This window comes from Botrytis deweyae, assembly GCF_014898535.1.
Source record: "Botrytis deweyae strain B1 chromosome Unknown BDEW_054, whole genome shotgun sequence".
In the NCBI taxonomy this organism is placed as follows: Eukaryota; Fungi; Ascomycota; class Leotiomycetes; order Helotiales; family Sclerotiniaceae; genus Botrytis; species Botrytis deweyae.
In genome coordinates, this window is record NW_024066261.1 from 56,878 (window position 1) to 80,252 (window position 23,375).

The 23,375-nt window shown below is 42.8% G+C and overlaps 2 protein-coding genes across 2 annotated transcripts; both read left to right on the plus strand.

The window, feature by feature from the left end:
- Window positions 1-8,835: 8,835 nt before the first annotated feature.
- EAE98_011856 (uncharacterized protein) lies at window positions 8,836-9,339 on the plus strand (the record flags this gene model as incomplete). Its single annotated transcript, XM_038959479.1, has 1 exon — window positions 8,836-9,339. The coding sequence occupies one exon, from the start codon at window positions 8,836-8,838 to the stop codon at window positions 9,337-9,339; it is 504 nt and encodes a 167-aa protein (XP_038804132.1).
- A 7,544-nt stretch (window positions 9,340-16,883) lies between these two features.
- On the plus strand, window positions 16,884-22,459 carry EAE98_011857 (uncharacterized protein; the record flags this gene model as incomplete). The annotated part of the gene is made up of 4 exons (XM_038959480.1): window positions 16,884-17,292; window positions 17,349-17,475; window positions 17,531-17,842; window positions 17,941-22,459. 4 exons carry the CDS (start codon window positions 16,884-16,886, stop codon window positions 22,457-22,459), a joined length of 5,367 nt encoding a protein of 1,788 aa, XP_038804133.1.
- Between the last annotated feature and the right edge of the window lie 916 nt (window positions 22,460-23,375).

Here is a 23,375-nt window from a genome sequence, read left to right on the forward strand (position 1 = left end):
ATGCATGCTCAAGAGATCGAGCTCGGGAGATTTCGTAACGGCAATGCGTATGTATCTTCTGGGCAGTGCTGTGCTTGTGCGTGTGGATATGGGGATGAGAGGGAGAGGGAGGGGCTTGGATGGATTGGAGATTGAAGTTGGGATGGAGTGGGGATAGAGATGGGGAGGATAGGAATTTACCTGGAAGGTGGAAGGTAGAGATTGGAAGTTGAAAGTTGGGGGTTACTCGTTGGGCTGGAGGGAATTGGAAGCAGAACTTGAAAGTTGGTAATGTAATGTGGATCTGGAGGATGGTTGATATATGTATGAAGATAGCATCAGCTAGTTCATTGATTTGTTGGAAGTACCTCTGAAAATAGATTCATTACAATCATCTATTTGTTTGAATAACCCGAGTACTGGGGATGTTTAAATGAACAAAAGTCAAGGAAAGGATACAAAAGTGGAATGAAGGATGATGAGGAACTGGAGGGGTTGGAGCTGGCGATATGCGGAGTGAACGGTGAGAGGGTAGGAGATAGCTGAAACCCCGAATGATAATCAATTTGCCATAATATAACCTAGAACTCTTTTTTTATGTGCAGGTATGAGTATACATATCTTATGACAATGCCATACCAAAGTTGAAGGACTGAACTGCGATTTGAATGATGGAAAAACCAGACTACAAAATGGCAATCATGACTTCCCTTCTTTTCCGTCGCTCTACCTCGTCAAAACCCCTCTATTAAACCCTAACCCTCTGATCTCTTTCTCACACAGTGAGATCATCATTTCAAGATAACATATTTACTTACTCATCAATCTCATTCCCATCATCAAACACCAAACATGAACCTCCAAATTCATTGCAAACCCTAAACCCTAAATCTCAAACTCCCATGAAACACATCTTTTCTGCCATTCTGCCATATTCCCCCTCCCTATCCACTACATTGAATACTCTCTACCTACCCCAGTACATCCTCGTCTCGTACAAATACACACACACAACCCGACATGCAATGCAGACATGCAAAAGTAATGCATTGCGCACGTCCTCCCTTCTCCTTCTTTCTATCCTTTTCCTTCCGCTTATATAGATGAAAGAATGAATGAGTGAGTATACTACATACTATACACTATATAATATGTAGTATGCATCCCGTAACATGCCGTGATATACATGTCGTGAGCCTCGCAACGTACGGGCAGAAAGGAAGAATGTTTATGTAGCATGTACTGACAATACTCGTAAACTCCTAGTCTCGTAGCACCTAGTTGCAATACTTCGCACTCAACTCGTAAAATTCACATATGGACATTACATAAAGTATGCGGATGGGCATTTTACGGGCAAATACTCGTGGGACTCGCTCGGAGGGAATACTTACTGTACTCTGTGTTTACCTGGTGACTTGAATACAAATGCGAATGCGCGGTGCATGCAGCACGCAGTGGAATAGTGGAGTGGAGTGGAGGAATACATATATACAAGAGAGAAAATGCAGTGTAGACCCAGAAATATCCGTTTGTAACCTTTGCGTGCTATTCTTGAATTCTGTACGGTGCGGATGAAGATGATGGGGAGGAAGATCATATTGAGCATGGCGATCATGATGGGGGTGGCGAGAATTGATCACTGGATGGAAGCTTGGCTCATTTAGGGGAGATTGAATTAGCTGGAATGGATGGCCTCTGGATGTGAAACTGGAAGATCTTTGGAAGGCTAGAAGTCGCGTACTCACTCCTTCAATGGTGATAATTGTTGTATTGAGTCATGAATTTTGATGATAGCTATGAGAAAGAAGGTCGAGTCTTTAAGTTACGCTGCATGCGTTGGATTTGGACATTTACAATAGCATGTAGCGTACAATTTGAAGCATCTAGTACCAGTCTTACCTCCTAGCTTTCCTCTGCCTACCAACCACCCATCAACACACTCAGCTCAGCATGCAAATTTTCTCAAATGTTTCTCTTTTCCATCCTCTGTACCCAAAGAGCTACACCCTGGCCCTTCCTTTGAACCCGCAAAACCACATAGCCCCTCACCTTGTGCAATACCTCTTCTTCATCTATTACTTTCCCAACAGCAACTTTAGGAGCTTTCAAACTCTCGGGACAATATTCATGTATGTACTTTAACGTACAGTACAAACTCCGAAGTATGTACTTATGACATGTGCATATTCACGTATCGCCTAAACACATGTATGTATCATGTACTCTTACGCGGGAAGAAATTGGCACACGACATTCCTCCCAAGTAACTAAAACTAAGGTTAAAGTTACCTCCCCAAATGGTTCGCATTCATGGTGAAACACAGATGTACGAAGGGCCTAGTTCCTGCACTCAAGGTATCCACACTGTGGATCATTGGTACTCTATACATAATACTAGTCTACAATACTAGCAGCTTGGCTCGAGAACACACCTACATACATACATATACATGATCAAACTTCAACTTCCAAGTACTTGATATGAATATGCAAAGAAGAAAATTTTTCGCCTGTCTGCCCGCTCCTGCTGGGTCCTCAACCGTCAGCTTCGAGAAGCATATGGAGATTAGGTAGTTCTGTCAAAAGGCGAGGGGTTTTCTTGAAAAATTTGTGCAAGTTTGGAAAGTGGTCGGTACATTGTGGAGTTGCTTGGAGGGGCGGCGCGTGATACTGTACATATATTGTACATATACCTCTCAGGCTCGAGAGTGGATAACAACTTTGTAGCTCACACCCACGGGAATAATGTATAAGCTGGTACTGGAAGGTAGGTAGCTACGACATGATACATGCCCCTCATTCCTCTTACCAAACGGCAGAAAAAAAAGCACAAAAGTTCCATTCAAGGCAATGAGAAGGATGGTAGATTAGTGGGATGAAAGGTTAGATGTACAACATTTCTTGCAGTAGTTCCAAAAGCTTACTTCTCAAAACACACTACTCATGTAGAGAAGCCCAACGCGGCTCAATTTTGCCCAGTCTACTTGTAATTTTGTAAGAGAAAGCTTGTGATTTTGTTATTTTCCTTAGTATCTGGACAATAAAAGCGCATGAACGAAGTACTACTCATGTTACGAACACTTCTGAATAATACTTTTATGCAGGTTTAATGTATGAAGGGTCGAGACTAAGAAATTTCGTCCGAACAGCTTGAAAATATGAGGTCGGGGAGGAAGGAATAGGTTGCAATGCAAGTGGATAAGAAAAAACAGTAGATAAAAAAAATGGCAGAATACGTGCAGGGAGGGAAGAGTGGAGTAGAGGGGTAAAAAAAAAGCTGACTGTGAATTTCAATTTATTACATTGGTACAACATATTAAATTATTTATACACCACAGGAATGGAATATCGCTCATTCAACTGTTATACTCAAAATAGATTGTTCTGATTTTGTGGGTTAGGGTTTGGGAAGATGATAAGTGTGGTTTCGCTATATTACACCTGATTTCATAACATGTGTTTACAAAAAAAGCACCTTTTCGAATATTATTTAATCGAATTTTTGAAATCCAAAAATTTAAATCAATCAATATAGTTTTAAATTGAAAAAGATTTATATTATAATATAGATCTCAATTGATAAAATCAAAAAACAAAATTTGAATTGTTTTAATTAAAGATTTATCAAATTAAAAATGATTGAATGAAATTGTAATTTTTGAAATAGTTATTAGACTTTTAATTTTTCGAAAATTGAATTTTCATTTAATTATTTCTAATTTAATAAATTCTTAATTAAAACAATTCAAATTTTGTTTTTTGATTTTATTAATTAAAATCTATATTATAATATAAATCTTTTTCAATTTGAGATTATATTGATTGAATTGAAAGCAATTGAATTATTTCTATATAGGATTTAGTAAAAAGTTGATTAGATCAAAAAAAAGTCACGTTTTGAATACACGTTATGAAATCAGGTATACGCCTGTTGAGCTACAACATTCGCGAACTCTCTCTCGGCGAGGATAGTTGAGGCGATTACTCGAGTAGATAGATATCCTTTGATTTGAAATTGAGATTGGAATTGAAATTGCCTCATGCCTCAACGTTCCAAACCCAACCCAGACGTTGTAATTTTGTGGTAATCACATACGTTGATGTTGTGGGAGTCAAGGTCAACTCGCCGACGTTGACGAATTCATATCTGACGAAACAAATTCATCCGTTGTGTTGTGTGATATGAATGTGAGTCATTAGTTGTCGTTACAGTCTGTAGGTTATTGAGCTTAGCCACACGGAGTTTGTTGGATGGAGGTGTGCCAGATGTGTCACCTCAGAGGTGATAGGTGAAGATGTCACAAGTATCAAAATAGTATTGGATATTGAGGACTGGTGATGGTGATGAGATGAGATGACGATTAGTTGTACAACCCCAATTTGCCTTACCTAGGCAATCTTTAGACGGAGTGGAATAGACGCTCCGGGATTTGTGTGATGACAACTGGGGAATTTGGGAATTCTAATTCGAACCTTGGAAACCTATCATTGTGATAGCGACAGTATAACAACGTACTATTCGTGAGACCAAGCGGGCGATGCGACGGTGATGAAGTCCAATATGTGATAGGGCTTTAGATAAGATGAGATGAGATCCAACCATACGAACCAATCATTTTATTCACACATTCCCATAGATCACCCATAGATCACCCTAAAACTCCCCATCAAATCAAAACCACTTACTCATCTCGTACATGTTAGGATTTCACCTATCCCATCGACATGTAACATGTAACCCCAGAATTCCTACTCGGTACATCGCCGACGAATAAGAAAATTCGATATCCCAAATTCCCACCACCCATTCCATTCACACATACGAACATTGGAAATAATCCCAAGACTTTTCTTCACCGTCACTTATTAACCCGACATCGACTCAGCATCAAGTTAACAACGTTGCATTTGGTTCTTGGGCGCTGATGACTTTGCACAGTAAAGAATCCTACTGGGGGCAATTCTCGTAAAAGCCATGTATGCGATTTGCTGATTGATGAGATTGAGGATGATTACTATTAGTTTACTAGGCAGAACTGTAATGTGTTGTACTCCCTCCTATTTTTGTCTTCCAGCTCGCCAGCTCGCCAACTCGCCAACTCGTCGCAAAGGAGCAGGAGGTATTCGTCTTCGGGAGCATTTCGGTATTGTAATACAAGGTTTTGAGTTTTTTGAGTTCATTCTACATTCCAAGCTTGGAAAAAGGATTCGATAAGGAAGACCTGAGTTTTATCGCGGGTTTCTTGTTCGTGGGTTGCTTTACGAAATGTCTTACTTCCAAAAGTTGGAAATTCGTTCTAGAAGAAGTGGATGGAATGGATGAAGCGGAGAAATGTGGGTTATGTTAAGCTGACTCGAGCTGATAAATCCTTATCCGTTTCTTATCCGTATTTCTTATCCACCTCCTTGACCTCTTATCGTTGTTATCCTCATTATCCTCGTTATCCTTCCCATCCTTCCCATCCTTCCTTTCCGTCATTGGCGCGGGAGATCACATTCACATCATCGGGTAAACCTAGGTAAGATCTACTTACATAACATACATTATTAGTACACATGTGCATCCGTTGGTGATGTGACTTGAACTCGGGCTTGCTCAGGACTTGAGAGTAGACAAATGAAACAAATAGACTCGAGTCTCGAGGTCAAAGATTATCACAAGATCTGCTTTCATGTGGTTGATCTGTTCTGGCCCCGCGATATACGGGGTAGATATGGGGGAACACTCCTCGAACGAATCTGAAACGACATATTCAAAGGCATGTGTTGTTTTCTTTTGATTCAGCCAGCAGACCTCTACGCATATCAAACCAAGCCTATTGTACACAGATACATACTATTTCTTGATCCGACCGTTTTGTGGCTAATGTGCGTATGGACCCTTAAAACTTGGACGAAAATCAGGGAATGCACCGCGGAACAAGAAAAAATCTAATCCTTTAGAACTTGACAATTCCCCGAAAAGCTTCCGACGAGGCAAAACTTGAAATCAAGATCTGTGTATCAAAAATATTTGATGCTGTCAAAGTAGGGTATATTTGCGGAAATACGAGTCATATTCAAAACTTAGCAAAAGAAAAAAAAAATGAAATAGAAAAAAAGACGCTCGTTCGCACTCGTCAAAGCACATACCCGTAACCGGCCGGACCGTTCAATTTGCGGAGGCGAGGCACCGAACACCCTACGGTATCTGGCATATGTATGATGAAAGAGTCGAAACGAGGATATTGAGGAGTTGAGACGGGAACCCGGGTGATATATGAAAATGGGAAAGTGCAGGAAATATAATGAATTCAAATCTCACCGGCTTCATTTACCTTGTTTCCGGCTTGAGTTGAGATTTCATGCTGAAAGCGTTGACGACATCCATGCTTTGAGTTGTATTTTGAGTCTTGTCAGTTCTTGACTGATCTTAACCCAAGTCAGCTTGAAGATGATTCTCCGGCATTGAACTGTCACGTCAAATATCGAACTCTAAGACCCTGAAAATCCGAGATCAACGAAAATAGTCATCTATCGATACATATCACCACTATCAACACTACCAACACTATCAATACTCGATACTAAAGCGGAAGGCTGACGGAGCGAAACCGCAGATTCGAGAAATAAGGTTGCAGTAAAGATACCAAATAGGAATTTGTGAACGGTAATCAAAGTTTTATGCAAGGTAGATCAATGAAAAACAGAGCGGTGAAAGACGTTGCTTGACGCGAGCAAGACGAATAGAGCACTTCCGATAGGCCTTGTACTCTTTGGCGTGGGGTAGCTACGCTGAAATGCTTCACCGTGTTACCTCTGAACTGTTGACCGAATGGAGATGAACGATCTAGGCAAATTATTCACTTTTGTTCCGGTGGGAGGATTTGGCGGTCAGGTCAATTAAATTTGTGAAGTACATAAGACCCAATTGATTATCACCGATTGGGTTATATATTCTTGTCTAGACGATGCGTGATGGAAATATTCGTGATGAAGGGGCACTTCTGAGAAGCGAGAATGGTTGGTGGATATATCTGTGCCCTCAACATAAAGGCCCCGTTGAGTGCTACCGTTACCATAAGAATCAAGTACTCTTGTAGTTTAGTTCGTAACATGAATAAGGAAAAATTTAAAATGTTTCAAACTTTCAATTATTACTCCGTGGTTTTTTAGTTTAGGCTTCTCGTTGCCCAAACTCATGGCCAAAGTTCTAGTCCTCATCCATTTTGACATTTTCCCTTGCTTTTTTTCTTTTGGCATATACATGGTAATGAGAATGCCCATGAAATGCCCCATAGTGCCCACCAAAAGGCCCTTTCTTGAAGTTTCTTCCTTCATATGCCCCGCGCACATGCTTCCTTCCATCGAGTTTCTAGTTCGTGATCTGTGATCAGTAGCCATAATTATCAAAGTAATCTTATACACCTGGTAAGGCGAACCGAATATGTGTGCGCACCAACGAAACCGGCAAAATTATGGATATACTGCTAAGGCTAAATCTAATTCCCCATTGCATATCTCCCTGTCCCCGTCTGTCCATGTCCAGAAGATTGCCAGAGTCAGTAGTCCAGCCCAGTCGTGCCCCGTCCATCCATCATTTCTCAGTCACCGCCTTGAAAACTCTTATTTTCAGACGGGAAGAATACATGACACTGGCGAACTAAACAGGTAATCTCCTTGTTTGTTGCAACGTGTTTCTGCCTTCCGGAATTACTAAAAGCCACAGATCCATTTTGCCCCTACACCGCGCGTGGGGAACTAGGTTTCTTTCAATTTTTCTCCATGTTGCAAAAATTATGCGCAAGTGTTGTAAAAAAGTAAACAAGGATTAGAATGAAAACATGGCAGCCCACCGCTCCCCAAATGCAAGTAAAATGTTCGTTCGCGACTCAGGCCTGCTTCCGGGAGGGGTCTATCATATATGATTCATTCCAAAGGACGTACATACTTTTTTTTTTCGTGTTTGACTACATATAATTTTATATGGTAACGCTACGCTGTACTTTGGTACCTACATATAATTATTATTATTTTCGACATATCCCAACGCATGCACCACAGCACAACGGAAAGGAATAAAGCAAACCTACCTGAGCTATATCCTGCATACACAAAAAAACAAAACGAACAAACAAAATTTGATATTAATATAACAACGGAATTCTCGTTTCATCCATCATCATCATCATTCTCGAATCCAGATTCAAAAAGTTATATTACTTGCTGATATCCGCCTCCCTCAAACCAACTATTTTCAGAATACACACTTCAGTACCTCCACTACCAACAATAACAACTACTTACTCATTCTGACCTCATCAAATCTCATATCGTTACATCCGAAGCTCACTCATCATCCCTCGATTACCATCTCCTACCACGTTTACCATCCCTCAAGCCTATTTCTCCAGACCCCGAGATACTCCGGACTATATTTATATATAAGCGGAGTTTGCCCGTTCGATCCATCATCCCTTCTTATAAATACTGGGGCTGAGTAAACTACCGAGTTGGCGAATTCTCTACGACTTTGACATTCATTATCGCATATCGATACGGTACTTTGCAGGGCTGACGCTAGACTTATCGTTACACTTCCAAAACGAGTCATTGCACACCAACAGTGTAACTCGATACCGAGATTCCTTTGGTGCAAATTACGAACGGGCTTTCAGGTGTTTAGGCTCCGAACTGACTCGGTCTGAGAATATCTAAGGAATATTTCCGTGAGGAGTACTTAGAGTGATTCATATTTATATCTCGAATCGACCCCGGATTTTTTTGATACTTCAGACTTAACTCTGAAACGATCAAGTTATTCAAATACATACAACTATACGAATACACAAATACAAATACAAACAACTCAAAATGTATTTCTCATACACACCATCTCCACCCTCAACAAGCTACAGCACCTCCTCCGCAATGGAAATTCCCTCCTCCTCCAGCTCGCGTCCACAATCTCCTTCATGTGCCTACCCATCCTGGCCTCGACGCTCCTCCATGAACTCCAGCGATTCCATCGATGCCCAAACCCAAAACTACTCATACACCTCCTCTGCATTCTCCGACGAAGAACTCTCATGTGGTCTCTACACTTCTGTCTTTGAAGAAGAAGATTGTTCACCACTCGCCACACCCAATGTTCGTTCTCCATCTGGATCGATGTGCGAACCTCAATACGTAGTTGTCGACAACGCAGCACTCATGAGAGAGTTAATCGCACAACACGCTGCTGAGAAGGCAAAGAAGAGAGAAAAGGCAGCTGAGAAGAGCAAGAAGAAGCATGGATCTTCTTCCAGAAAGTCAAGACACAGCTCTGGTGCACACTCAAGCAAACACATGACACCCATCTCCGAAGTTGGTGAATGAAAGACTTGTTTGAATATGTTCTTAGGATAGGATCTCTTTTTTGGTAAGTTCCCCATCTGCCAACCTTTGATATCAAAAGTTTAGAATAGAGTAACTAACCAGTATGAATAGATCAGAATACTTTATACCCAATAGATAGATACACTAGATAGATATCATCAGTTTCAACAGGCGACTTTCGAAACGAACAGATTATAGAAGGAACGATAGAGGCAACTCCATGTCATCACCACCGAGCTGCAACTTGCGCACTGCTCATCTCGTCAACTCAAACGACTATCGAGATTCGGATGCGATGGAGATTGGATAGGAAATGGATTGGAATATGATGCGATACCCTGATGGGTGTTCGCTTGGGATATGGCAAACATGCATGGATAGGATAGGACAGGGCATCTCTTCACCGGGAAGATCGATGATGGAATCAGGGATAGGGCGCATAGCGATGATGGTGAAATCAGACACCTCAAGCATGCATTGGACTTGCTTATGAAACAGACATGGCATGGGATTGTCGGCGGGACTGGCTTGGATGGATTTTGATTTTGGGATGGCACGTGTGTACATTCTTGGAATGATATGGAACGCATGGATAGGATGGATTTTCTTTGTTTATTGATGATTGATGATTGATGATGAATATACCCCAGGAAGAGTCGAAGGATAGGAAAGGAGGGAGAAGTTGTTAAGCATTCGCTTAAGTTGTTAGTGTATTGGGGATGCTAGTTAGTTTAGTTGTAGATCACTATGATCTCTTGTTGGAACGAATTGAATTCTACTTTCAAAACTTGAATTTACTTTTTCTATCTTGTGCTTTGAATTTTTGCGATGCTTGTGGTATTACTTGTCATACATATATGATGTTGAGTTGATGATAGCTTGGTGTTGGTAGAGTCTTTCACGTGAGGGATGTGATGAGAAGTCATGTATATCTGAAGTGTTTACGTCAAGATTCATCGTGTCACTCCACTGTTCTACTGAAAGTAGCACGAGATATCAAGAGACACCAACACAGATCAGCTAGACCAAATAGCTGAAATCCCTTCGAAGCTGAACAGGTATCGTATACATCAAAACACAGCTGTTGATCCGCCACCCTATTCAGCTAGCAACTGCTTGTTCCACCCAATCTCTAACATCTTTCACAGAAGAGTAGAAGTTGCAAATCTTGCTTCCAATCCTACCTTTTGAAGGAAGAGATCAACTTTTCAGAATTGAAGGGACGCTCCGCTAGGCCACTGCCGTGGAGGCCTTTTCGCTTCGCTCTAGTTTAATACACTGAGCAGGCTTTCAGATCTTTGATATCAAGTTGGTTGTTATTATTTAATTCTAGGTATCTATGTGTGTGTGTATTGGCTTGTGTGCGAGTAAAGAAACGTGATGCCATATCTCTGAGGTGGTGGATACTGATGGGACAGTTGGAGGAACTCTCTAGATACAGGAAAGGAATCTGTTCAACACCCAAGTTATGTATAATTTACATGCTGTCTTGCTTTTAAATGCATTAAAAGTTGAAGTCTTGAGTAATCTTCTCGGGCCGAAAGCCACGAAGTAGGTATTTTGCTATTAGGAAATGCGATGCAACATGGTCATTTCAAATTGAATTTTAATTGTTCGATATCTAGCTGATGGGTTTCTTGCGCCGTTCTCTTACTTCTCTTACATTCTCCTGTATCAATATCGAGGTAACATTTTTCTCTTTATTCTAGGTGGTTATAATCCAAATTGATCCCCTCAAGTCTCAAGATAGTATAAATGAGAATCTGAAATCGTAAGCAGACTTACTGATTAGCGAAATCTCGACACCGAGATCTCTTCTTGAACACTTGAACACTCATTTACTAGTGGAATATTGTTTAGACTTTGATGTCTCACTGTCGCATTCTATGATACAAACAAGCACGCACCCCTTACTGTCGCAACGGCAAGGCAAGACATGAAACCACGCATGATCTACTCAGGATCTTATGTGGTAATGCCCGGAGGACAAATGCCGGACTTGTGTTACGCAAGATGAAAATAAGATGGAGGAGCAAATGAGAACCAGGAGAGGATCGAGATATAATTTCCTACTTTAGATCCATAATTTTGACGGAATGTTGGAATGTATAGTTTCAAATCACATCTTCAGATCTCAACGCGCCAAAGGAATGAAAGATGGATTTCTGGAACTGGAAATCATGCGAATAGGAGAGACTTAGTACCAATCCATTTCCCGAGGGTGGTGTGGAGAACTACTATTCAGGTACGATTACTTGTGTGTGTGGAGAACAACGCTTGCACTACTGCATCTTTTACTTTAAGTAGCTTCATTCACTGGATAAAGCATACTTAATGGATCGAACCGACGGATTGGTAAATTTAGCCTGGATGAAATGCAGTGTGCGATGAATTTGGAATTGAACGAGACAGGGGAAGAAAAGAGGGTGTGATGAATTATTAGGAACGAGGAAAACAAGGTGTGGCTGCAACGTTGCTGAAGATTTTGGATTTGAAGATCTTGGGGGCGGGTTGTCAACTTAAATGAAATGAAGGATGAAGGGATGAATATCGAGACGAAGAAATGAGTCTTATTCTTACTTGCCGTGCCGCATGATACGCATGATACTTTAGAAATATAAGGATTTGGCGATACACGAGTTGGTGGCAGTGTTAGTCAATTCTTGCGCGCTGTTTTCTATACCGAGAATTAACGTTCTTAGTCGGATCCCATCCGAAGCGTTGAAGATTATGAGCTGTATATGTGCCTCAATTGTACAGTTCGTTTCGTACGTGCTGTTCTATTGTAAGCTTTGATTCTTGAGGATTCTGATACGAAAGCTTGTGCAATCTATTGCTGGCAAGAATTGGTGAGTAGGACTGGTAAGGTTAGCTGCGTCACCAAAATCGGTGTCAACATAAGGAAAATGACGGAGCAGCTTAGAAAGAATCTCGGGAGTCGTTAAGGAACTAGACCTTCTCCACCCCCGCGGGTATCTTTCCCCGTAGACTAAGCAATGATATTGAGTCTTGACAAGCTGGGATAACACAAACGATGCCAAGTATCAGACTGTCCCCAATATCAATGGATGAATCGGAATTCGACGTGGTCTGGTTCAAATACATATATCCATCACTTCTGCGATTCTATCACCAAATACTCACCAGTAGGAAGCAGTGCCTTAGGTTGAGTATGCAGTTGAATGCTGGGCAGGGCGAAGGCTTGATTTGATCAGACCTGTTGACCGGTACTTTGAACTTGATCCGAAATCGCTTTCGAGTAACTACCTAGGTAACTATTAATTGAAAACCTAGGCTTACAAATTATGCGTGTACGCTTCTTAATAGAGATATGACATGGTTAAGATTCCTAATTGCTATTCCTACATGTTTCATACTGTGCAAATATATCATCATACATCAGAAGAGGCGGTACATATCGTTTCGTACCGTTTCGACCTGTTCTTCGACCAGTGGGGGCTAGAATTAGATATGATACGGTGCATGCAATACGGAAAATCCTCTCTCCGCAGCAAATGTAGGTCAGATATGTGGTCCTATCGTACATACATACATAACAGTACAGTAGCCGCAGTGTAGTGCAGGAAAATGTACTGTGCCTTGTTCTGCGGCGAAGGACATCTATGTTATACAGTGCATGTTGAGCTCTTGTAAGACTTACATTACGCAGTAGGTAAGGTAGGATAGGATGTATACATTACATTGAAAGATTGATTTTTGTGGTCCTCATTGACGATAATTTGACAATAGGAATTCTCGATATCGACTTGGCGAGAGTAGTGAGGAAGGGGATGGTACAGGAGTAGCGATAATGATAGGAGGGCATTTCATGGAAAATGAGGGGAACATGTAGAGATGGTTCTTCAATCACACTTGGGCACCCGCTGAAATGTCTCGGTAGCATTCTAAGAGGTAGAAAATGATATCGCATACTTCCCCGATAGCTAGATTAGTTAGACTCTTTAAATTGTAAAAGAACCTATAAATATTCGGAGGAAAAGTTTTCACATCACAAATGTCTTAATATGGATATAGCAAATCATATACGAAATCAAGCACAATCCCGTCACTCCTCATGCAACCATTATTCGTGGAATGAATACGACATGATAAAAGACCTTCATCCAGACGGAAGGATGCAAGCTGTTATACTTTCAAGCCATCACCTTTTCCCTTGGATACTCATTTCATTTGTGTGTGATATGGGATGGGATAGGGACGGGGGTGGATCTGTTATCGGACTCGGATATGCTCAGAGTTTCCTTCCTCTAGATTAACCAGCAGCAAGCAACAACATCGCTAGGTTTGCACGGATTTAGGAGAGATCTTTTACAGTTCTCACGTACTACCTACCCGAGCTACCCTCTTACCCGAGTTAGATTTTCTCCAAATCCTTTATTTCCCCCCCCCCAAATACAGGAAGAATTCTTCAAAGCAGGGGAATGGGAAACTCGGAAGGTGCTGAATCCATGTTCGTTCGCGCAATTGCAATCAAAATCTGGTCACGACGATGATCTTTCCGTTGGTTTTATTTCGGCTCCTACTGAGTTTGGACCAGAGATTGACCATAGATAGATAGATCAGAGATGAGGATGATGAATGGATGGACGTAAGGATGGACGGACGGATGAAAAATACCTGGAGAGCCGGTATGTATAGCTTTGATCGAATTCGGAAGATTGACACGATGCAAACTGCAAGTAACGAGAATTGGATGATATTCCGTGTGAGTAGCTTGAGTGAATAGACTTCAGATACTACCTACCTACCGAGCTACCTGGGATACAATCGTACTTAGGCTCAAATGTAAAGTCGGAATGAAAATCATTGAGAGACGATATGTCGCCGAGGAGTATAACGAATACAACGAACTGTTATTGAATTTTTCAATAAATTGTCTTCTTTAAGTTCTTTCGTGGTTGTACGAAACATGCCATGGGAACAATACCTTTGTTGGCGCCTCGAGTAGATAGACATGACCTGACAGAAATCGGAGTTGATAACAATGAATTGTTCATATTTAGACATGTGGAATTTAGTGGGACTCGTCTGATCCTCTCATCTTTTCAATTCTCTTCCAATCGTCGTCTTTAAATCTTTTTTCTAGCCATTAGTTACTCAATACATGTACAATACCAAGGGTACGAGTAGTCATTCAAAAGTTATACAAAGTCGCCATTCAACCATCCATATCATCTCAACGACTCGATGGTCAAAAAAACGCCGTGCCAACCATGTACCGTTGCCCATTGATATGGTGATTACCTTCTCTGATAGGATCAACTCTGGGTGATGAATGGCATTCATCTTGCATCTCGTACATATCGCTAAGAATAATCCCGTACTGCTTTGACCAGTAATGGCGCTTACGTGCCTTGCGATGAGAGAAGCGTGGAGCATCGTGGAGCAAAAACACAAGGATCAGATACAAGGGCCCATCCGATGCTAATGGTGTTAGTGGAATGGTGGAATCATAGAATGAAACTAATTGAACGAATAGAATCATCAGATTCAACTATTTTCACCAATTTAACCAATTAACCTTGAATCTTTCAAAATCTAATATCACCAAAATCACCAATATCACTTCTCATCAGGGCAATCACTCGAATCAAGAGATGAGTTCAACCATTCCTCATCTCATCACCTTGTACAACACAACATGAGCAACATGAATCTGTGTCTAACTATCTCGGAAGATCTTTCTTTCATAGGGTACCTATTCGATGTTGGGTACATATCACAGAAATTAAGAATATCCACCTGTAGATATCATCTCGTCCAGTACATATTCAAGAATCATGTACACCTAAGAATAACTTTGATACGTGACTGCCTAGTACTTATCTAGTACAAGGCCCTTTCATGTCTCTTTCTCACAGCCTCTCTTGGAATAGAGGTACTATACACTATATACTAATCCATGATTCGTCTTACTGCTTTCCAATAGATGTATCCGGCGTGTACCAGGTATTGTTACTATGCCGAGATATTCCATTTTCAACGCAGCTCGAAGAGTCAGGTGAGGGTACATTGCACCAAAATGTCAACCCGAGTATCCAATTAATGATCGACCAGGCATGTTAACGTTGAATCTTCCCCTCTCTTTTGATTACCCCATTGTAAGGTTACCAATTACTTCCAATTATCTTCAAAAGACGGTATACTGTTCCCAGTCATCAAATCTCGTACTATCTCTATTCCGGGTCCTTCATATCAAACCTAATTCTTTTTTCTAGTCTGAATTTCTGACATCTGAATGAATGCAAAATACATGACCCACTTGCTGTGACCAAGAATACAGTATGTGGTCACCATCACAATCATCACATCTTGCTCCCCTCTATCAATACGTTTCCCAGAAAGGTAAATCAAGTAACGCACGTCAGCAGCCTCGAAAAAGGGTCGCAAAAGCCCTGACAGAATGCATAACGATTTGACAGGGTATAAATGGATTGAAATACAAGCCCGAGCACCATCCATCCATTGAAGGGGGGCGTCAACCCTTGAATAGCATGCTAGAAGCTTATTTACTAGGGTTTGCTTTAAGCGGTATGTAGACGGTATAGTGGCTTGTCTATCTCGACTTCTTACTTGGTGCTAGACACATGAGCCGGACCGCGACCGCATCACTTTCCACACCACATTCTGTATCCCATGGTTCGGCTGGACATGCGTATCGAACAAATTCGCAGGTGCCAATTTCTAATTTGGTCTCCGCATTATCCACTGATAGCTCAAAGAATCTTTGATTAGCCGCTCTGTCCCATCGTGCCCTATAAACCCTACAACGCTCTCGGACTTAGTAACGAAAGCTATTAACCACCAAAAAAGCCATATACGGTTATTGTGCTCATTTTCCAGGTTCAATTTGTCTCCAGTCTTTTTTATCTTTTCATATAGCGTGTAGTGATCTTTTGCTGCTTTCTCTGGTGCCCATACAAGCGCCATATCTGCCGTCTTGCGATTCGGTTGGCTCCAGGCATGAGACGAGGATCTTTTTAGTGCTATTGATGTCTTGTAGTCTGCTTTCGTACCACTTCAACTCACTTCAACTCACTTTAGAACATATTCTCCTCATTCCAGTTGTACATTCAACGTTCTTGACCTTTTCCTTCTCGACCATTGCACAAAGAATATTAGAACGAATCCCCGGAACACAACCACGCATCACAGTTGTTCACGGCGACACTGCAGAACGCATCCATTGATTCGGTAGCTAGAGTTACCCACTGCTATTCTTTACCGCCCGCCATACAGAATATCCCATGGGACAACCGATATAGAATCGGGCGTGGATAGTGATCAGCCCTCTGTACTGCAGAAAGCACAACAGCGAGGAAGAACGGCAAGAGGCCTGAGTTCCAGCTGATATATCTGTAAGTGACATTCCCTATTATCAAAAGTAGAAGAAGCATTGGACTCCCAAGTTTGTCGAGTCTTCATGTGTTCATGTAGTCAACCTTTGGACAGAAAAATCCTCATGCAGCGGTCCGACTAACTATTCCGATGCTCGATCCACAGGTATTGAAGTTATCACCACCATGTCTGTCGCAAGGACCCGGTCGATATCAATGAGATCCGGCCACTCATCCAAAGGTACTGGAGCCACATTGGCCGAAGTCAGTATGCCTCCAATCGCCGTACCTCGCGATTTTGAGCCGTGTGCTGCGACGGCATCGATGTTCTTATATGTGCAAGGAAATTCGGTTGTTTGCGCTCATCACGACACCCTTAAGATCGAAAGACGGTTTTCGAGACACACAGAAGAGATACAATTGTTAGCGGTGGATAATATTAGTGAAAGAGGAGCTGGAAGATTAGTAGTGAGTTACGATGCTGGCCAAACTGCAATTGTATGGGATTGCATGACGGGAGACGAAATTGCCCGATTCGCGAGTTACGAAAATCTTACAGTGGCAGCTTGGATGCGCAACGGAAATGTTGCATTTGGTGCGTATGGCGGGGTAATGGAGGTCTGGGCTTTGTTGCTGATGAATTTCATACAGGAAATGCTCAAGGAAACGTTATTCTTTTTGAACCGACCACATCAGAGCATATATCCTCAAGAACTTTAGATCAAATTCCAATTACAGCTTTGGCACCAGCAGCAGATTGTAGGACATATGCTATTGGGTATGTAAAATTCCAGCGATATATTTTTGGGGCATTTTCGCTGATTCAGTCACAGATTTTCAAATGGATCTCTATTGATTGCAGCATTGCAACCAAGATTCATAATTCTTCACAACTTGACAACCTCAAGAGGGCCATCTCCGATCGTCACACTATCGTGGCATGCATCATCGTCACGCCAGAAGTCGGACATGTTAGCATCTCAAACGAATGACGGCGATTTACGGGTTTGGAGTATTGCAAAATCACCCACTAGCAATGACACAGCCAAAGTAGTCCGGGTATTGAAACGATCCGATAATTTTCAAACCGGTCCTAATTGGCTGGGCTGGTCAAAAAATGGTCGTATCATTCAGTTTTCCGAAGGGTAAGTAAACCTAGTGCTCTCCCCTTATTTGTCCCCCACATTGCATAAGGCCATGGGCGCGCGCTTAGCAACAACCACTTACACAAGGTGTGATACAGGGAAACATCGTCATGGGACGTTCGAACGAAACAGGTCACTTTCGAGAAAGTTCCGACATTGGATATTGTGAAAGGTCTAGCTGTTTATGGACCTGGAGCAACCCTCTTCACACTGGGACCGAATAATACGGCACAGCAATTTGATCTTAATTCTCCACCGCAAATGGTGGCAAACGTTCAACATCCAGCCAATTTGTTGCCACCTTCTCCCCCTGTTTCTATCGAAGAGCAGAAACAACAGGCCGCTCAAGCGGTCGCAGCTGAAGTTTCAGCTGTACCAATAAATATCGACATCTCCGAAAGTGACTCCGATCGGATGTCACCGTTGGCTAGAATTGCTAGACGTGGTGATGAAATCGAACAGCAATTACGTGTAGAGGCCATGGAGCCTGACCGCTCCGAAACATTATCGCCTGTGTCATCAAGAAGTCGCACGTCAAATTCTACCAGGTCATCCGCAGATTCAAGGCCACATAATACTCGGCATCATGGAAAACATTCTTCAGGCTTATCGGCTATATCACGTGGAGGCATGAGTGAAGCAACAACAATGTCATTTGGCTCGTCGATCCACACTGGTACTGCTCGAGAACCTTCTGTTCTATCAAGTAGAGACTCGTATGCTCATAGTAATACCAGCTCGGCACGATCATATCGTTCTCGACAACGTGGATCTCGGCTAAGACAAGAAGTACTCCGTAGTCCCGATGAGTCAGGAAGTCATGTCGTGGAGCTATTCAAGTATACCAAATCTAGGTTAAGTGATATTCCGTACCGTCAGCCACAAGTCTCAGAAAGTGCACATCTCACAAACGATGATCTTCGAATCCAAATGCTCAGTACAATATTTGGATGGGATGGAGAAGTCGAAGGGTTGATTCGTGATGAGATGAACAGAGCACCAATGGGATCAACTCATAGAGTTCTTCTTGCTAAATGGATTGGCGATCTTGAGCTGGATATCATGGCTACAAGCTCCGAATCAATGACTTCTTCAGACTGGATGCTTCTCGCTCTAAGTGGAATTGGAGGACAAGCTTCGCAAACCAAAGTCGCTAGAGCTTATGTTCAACGACTTCTAGAAAAGGGAGATGTTCACACTGCTGCTACAATCATGATTGGTATGGGTGATCAAAATGATGCAATCGAGATATACGTCTCCCACAAACGTTTTATGGAAGCATTAATTTTGACGAGTCATGTTTTTCCGTCGGATTGGTCTCGACAAGCAGCATTGATCCGAAAATGGGGTGAGTGGGCTGTTCAGCACGGTCAACAGCAATTAGCTATTCGGTGCTTTTCCTGTACAGCATCTGAGTCGTCAGAGCCTTGGACATCACCATCTGCTCAAGCTGCAACTTTCACCAATATTCACAGCCAAAGTATTCCCGAATTATTAAGCCCTCCTTTGTCGCCTCCTAGCCATAGAGGTCCACAGCGCAGTATTGCGAAGACATCGGCATTGAAACTAATCACTGCGTTCGGAGATAAACAACAGAAGTCAAAATTCTTTGGTATTGATAATGATAAGACACCAATTGGTCCTGGCCCAACACCAATCGAGGAATCTGCTATTTCTCCAGGTGGTGATACAGCACATACTGCTTTCTTGAGACCAGGTAATCGTAGCGCATATCATACACCAGCCTCTGCACGAACGGCAACACCTGGTGGTTTCTCACGTCGACGTCTTCCATCTATTGGCGAAACACCTAACGATGTCATACCTCGTGTCAGGTTAGAGCCATTGAATCCGTCAACGCCTGGTGATTCTGGTTCAGACCGGGAGCGAGTTGGCCAATACACTCGTGATGCTGAGGCGGAACCATTACAACTAAGCTCGGCAACATATACTCCCATTGCAAAGAACAGACCTACGACACCCATGACCCAAAAGAAGATTGCCAATCCATTGCCATCACCATCGCCAGATACATTTACTTTAAAGAAGCAAGACGATCGTACGAGGAATGGATCACGACATCGTAAGCCAGATGGGCTACAGATCCAGTGGCCACCGATGGAATCCATAATCACAGGCGATTACATGTCATCTCCAGAACCAACTGTGTCATCCCGCCACGATCATCGGACTAACCGCTCAATTGGCGACCCTTTGAGCTCTGCTGCTCTATCATCAGCCGCTTCCGTTTCGGCCTCAAGTAATGCCAGAAGCCCTTTAAACAGCGAAAGAAGTTTTAGAACAACAAGCCCAGTCTTGCACGGCAGAAGCATTGACCAATACATCAATAGCTTGGATACAGCCACGTATCATAAGAAACAACAAGGGAGTCGGCAAGCTAGCCGAGATCGAAGCGGAAGAGCTCGCAGCAGTAGCCGAAGGCCAAAGGCTCGGGAAACTTCGGAAGACAGAGGAAGAAATATCGTCCAATACATCAAACCTGCAAAGCGATCGCCAACCTCGCCTATTCCAATGTCGCCTGAAGATCTGAGAGATCTTGGCGCCGCAATCTCAGATAGTGAAGTCATGATCCAGGACAAGCAGTTCAGAACGGACAGTCGAACCGGATTCAAATCACCAAGACAAGCAAGCCAAGTCCGAAAACAATCTCCTGAGCCACGCAAAACATCTAGCCGTCAAACAAGTCGCAACGCCAGTCGCCGACCAGCCAGTCCTGATACTAGACTAAGCGGTCGAGATGCCCGAGGCCGAAGCGCAGGACGTTCTGGATCAGCAGTTCGCTCCCCTTCTTCTCCATTGCCATTTTCTCCTCAAGCAAAATTCTACCAGGAAGATGAGGTTGCTGATTTCGAGGACTTGAGGGCGGCAAAGGCAGCTCAACTTGCATTCAGAATGAGGAGTAGTAGCCGTATCAGAGAGCGTGGTACAAGTGCTGTTCGAGGGTCTTCACCAAATGGAAGACGTCGTGAGAGATCTACAAGCCGAAGACCCTTGGAAGGTCAAAAATCGCCATACCTAACTCGAGATGGTACTGAGTCTCAATCTCACTTACGAACACAATCAGAGTCAGTACAAAAGACCCCTGGACAGCAAAAGATGGATCCCAAAGATGAGCGAGCATTAAAGCGAGAACTGGCTGCACGAGAGCTTGAAGAAAGACGTAAATCTTTAGCTCAAAGGCCATTGGCGCCACCCATCATTCACCCAGGAGAATTAAGCGGCTTGTCACCACTAGCTTATCGTCCTTCTACCAATTTCCCCGAACATGGATCAGCGGCGTCTTATTCGCCTCCCAAAGCAAGTCCTCAAGCCCCTAGAAGCCAACAGACTACACCAAACAATACTTCTCCAAACAGTGGTTTTGGTTCAGCTCCAGAGTCATCCGTGCAGATTGGTTTACCAGCAACCCCAAGGGCTATGCGTCATCCTAAGTATGATCCCGAAGGTAATGGTGCAGATCGTATTCCACAAGTTCCTCAAATTCCGAACAGATATGATACGGGTCCATCACAAGCAGCAGCAACATTGAGCGCAGCAGTTTTCAACAGTTCATCTGATAGCCCGCATGATACCTTTGGGCCTCTTCCGAAAACTGTGTACCAGGCATCTCAACCACCTCGCCGTATGCCACCTCGATCTGCCTCAGCTCCGATCCCAGAAGAAAATTTCTACAAGCCAAATGTGATCCCAGCAGGTCTACCACTACATCCCGCATTTCAAGCCGCAATTCCATCCAGTTCTTCAAGACGTACACCCGATAGCAGAGAAAGAATGTCACCCACTCAATCTTCTCGTAGACAAGTCTCCGGAGATCCCCATGGTGAGAGCGGAAGTAGAAGTGGAAGTCCGGTTTACGCAAGTGGACCTGTGAATGTGTTGACTGGAATCGACGAAACTATCGAGGCCAATCAAGCAATGCCTATGCGCCATCCAAACCATGATCTGATTCCTCCACCACCCCCACCCCCACCAGCTCCTCCTCTTCTTCCGCAACTACAGCATTTGGCTCTGCCCCCACCCCCACCTCCCGCTCCATTGTATAGACCAAATGCAAACACCAACTCCATGGTGTCGGGTGTATCATCAGGCTCTGGTATCTCTGGCGTCTCTTCCGGTTCCGGCGTCATCGAAATAGTAATGGACGACGAAGCAATTCCCATGATTCCCAAGAGCAAAACTCCCACCATCTTATCCTCATCAACAATGAACTCTGGTTCCATAATGGAACCACCCCCGATTCCACCCGCCCTCGAACGTCGCCGCACATCATCTGTCTCCCACATATACACACATAATCGCGGTCGTTCAGAGACGGACAACTCACTGTCGAACCGATTTTCACGAGCCGCAGAACGTTTGAGAAGCGCTAGCCGTGGTAGGAATAACTCGAGTCCTATTGTTGATAAGGGAGTCACAAAAAGTCCAACCGAGAATGGTGGGAGTCCATATGAAAGTATTCCTCCTCCAACTTGGTCTGTACCACCCCCACTTAGTAGGAGTGTTACAACTACTCCTTCGAGTGGTATGCAGATGGAGAGACATCCTATGGAAGTGCGAGCTGCGTATCAAGGGACTATGGAAGGTGGAATGATTTGATCATCTCTATTTCTTTCGCATCGTGTGGCGTTTTTATTCTGCTTTCGTTTATATTCTTCCTCGGATGTTGAAATTGCTTCAATTTTTTCATCTTCGAATCTCGATACCCTTTCTATTATTTCTTCAACGACGACTTTCATTCCTTCTGATTTCAAACGCAAACAAACGCATAACGGCCTCTATTTAACATTCTCATAACATTAATTTGATGAACGAAAAGGTGGGCTGGATTGGAAAATTATTCACATAACATTCTTGACTGTCATTTACAAACAAGAAAAACAAGATTACATAAGAAGCAGAAAGATAAAAATTGGCTCAGGCTTATGATGATATTATGAGTCTTTATAGTAGATGCGACAGGCTCTACTGATTTGATGGATATTCGTGGTGCTTTTTTGTTGATGAGAAAGAGAAATTTGTTCATAATATTGTATATCTACTTCTGAACTATCCTTGAATACATATTTACTTTTGCAAACTTATGATTTCTTCATTTGCGTTTTTTTTGCAATTGTTTGGTGCTGGCATGGTATGATGCTTCCTGGCCCCCCCTTTTGGCACTTGCAATTATATACAGTCTTTTTTCTGCCAGGGGAGGAGGGCCAAGTACCACAACATTCCATTGATTTGGAATCGAGGAATTGAGAGGGCACAATGAACAGATTGAGGGGGGTTCAAAGACATGATACGGGGCTTGAAGAAGAGTAAAATGAAGGCAAGACAGCATAGACACCAGGGCAAAAAAAAGATGAAACATTGAGGAATAAGGACAAGAATTTGAAAGCACAATACCTAAAGTAGCTTGATAGGAGGCAAGAAACGGATAAGACATAAGTATAAGCTTGGAAGTGGAAAACGAAGAATACATGAGGAAGAGAATGCGGTTAAACAAATGGGCATGGTCTTTCTTATA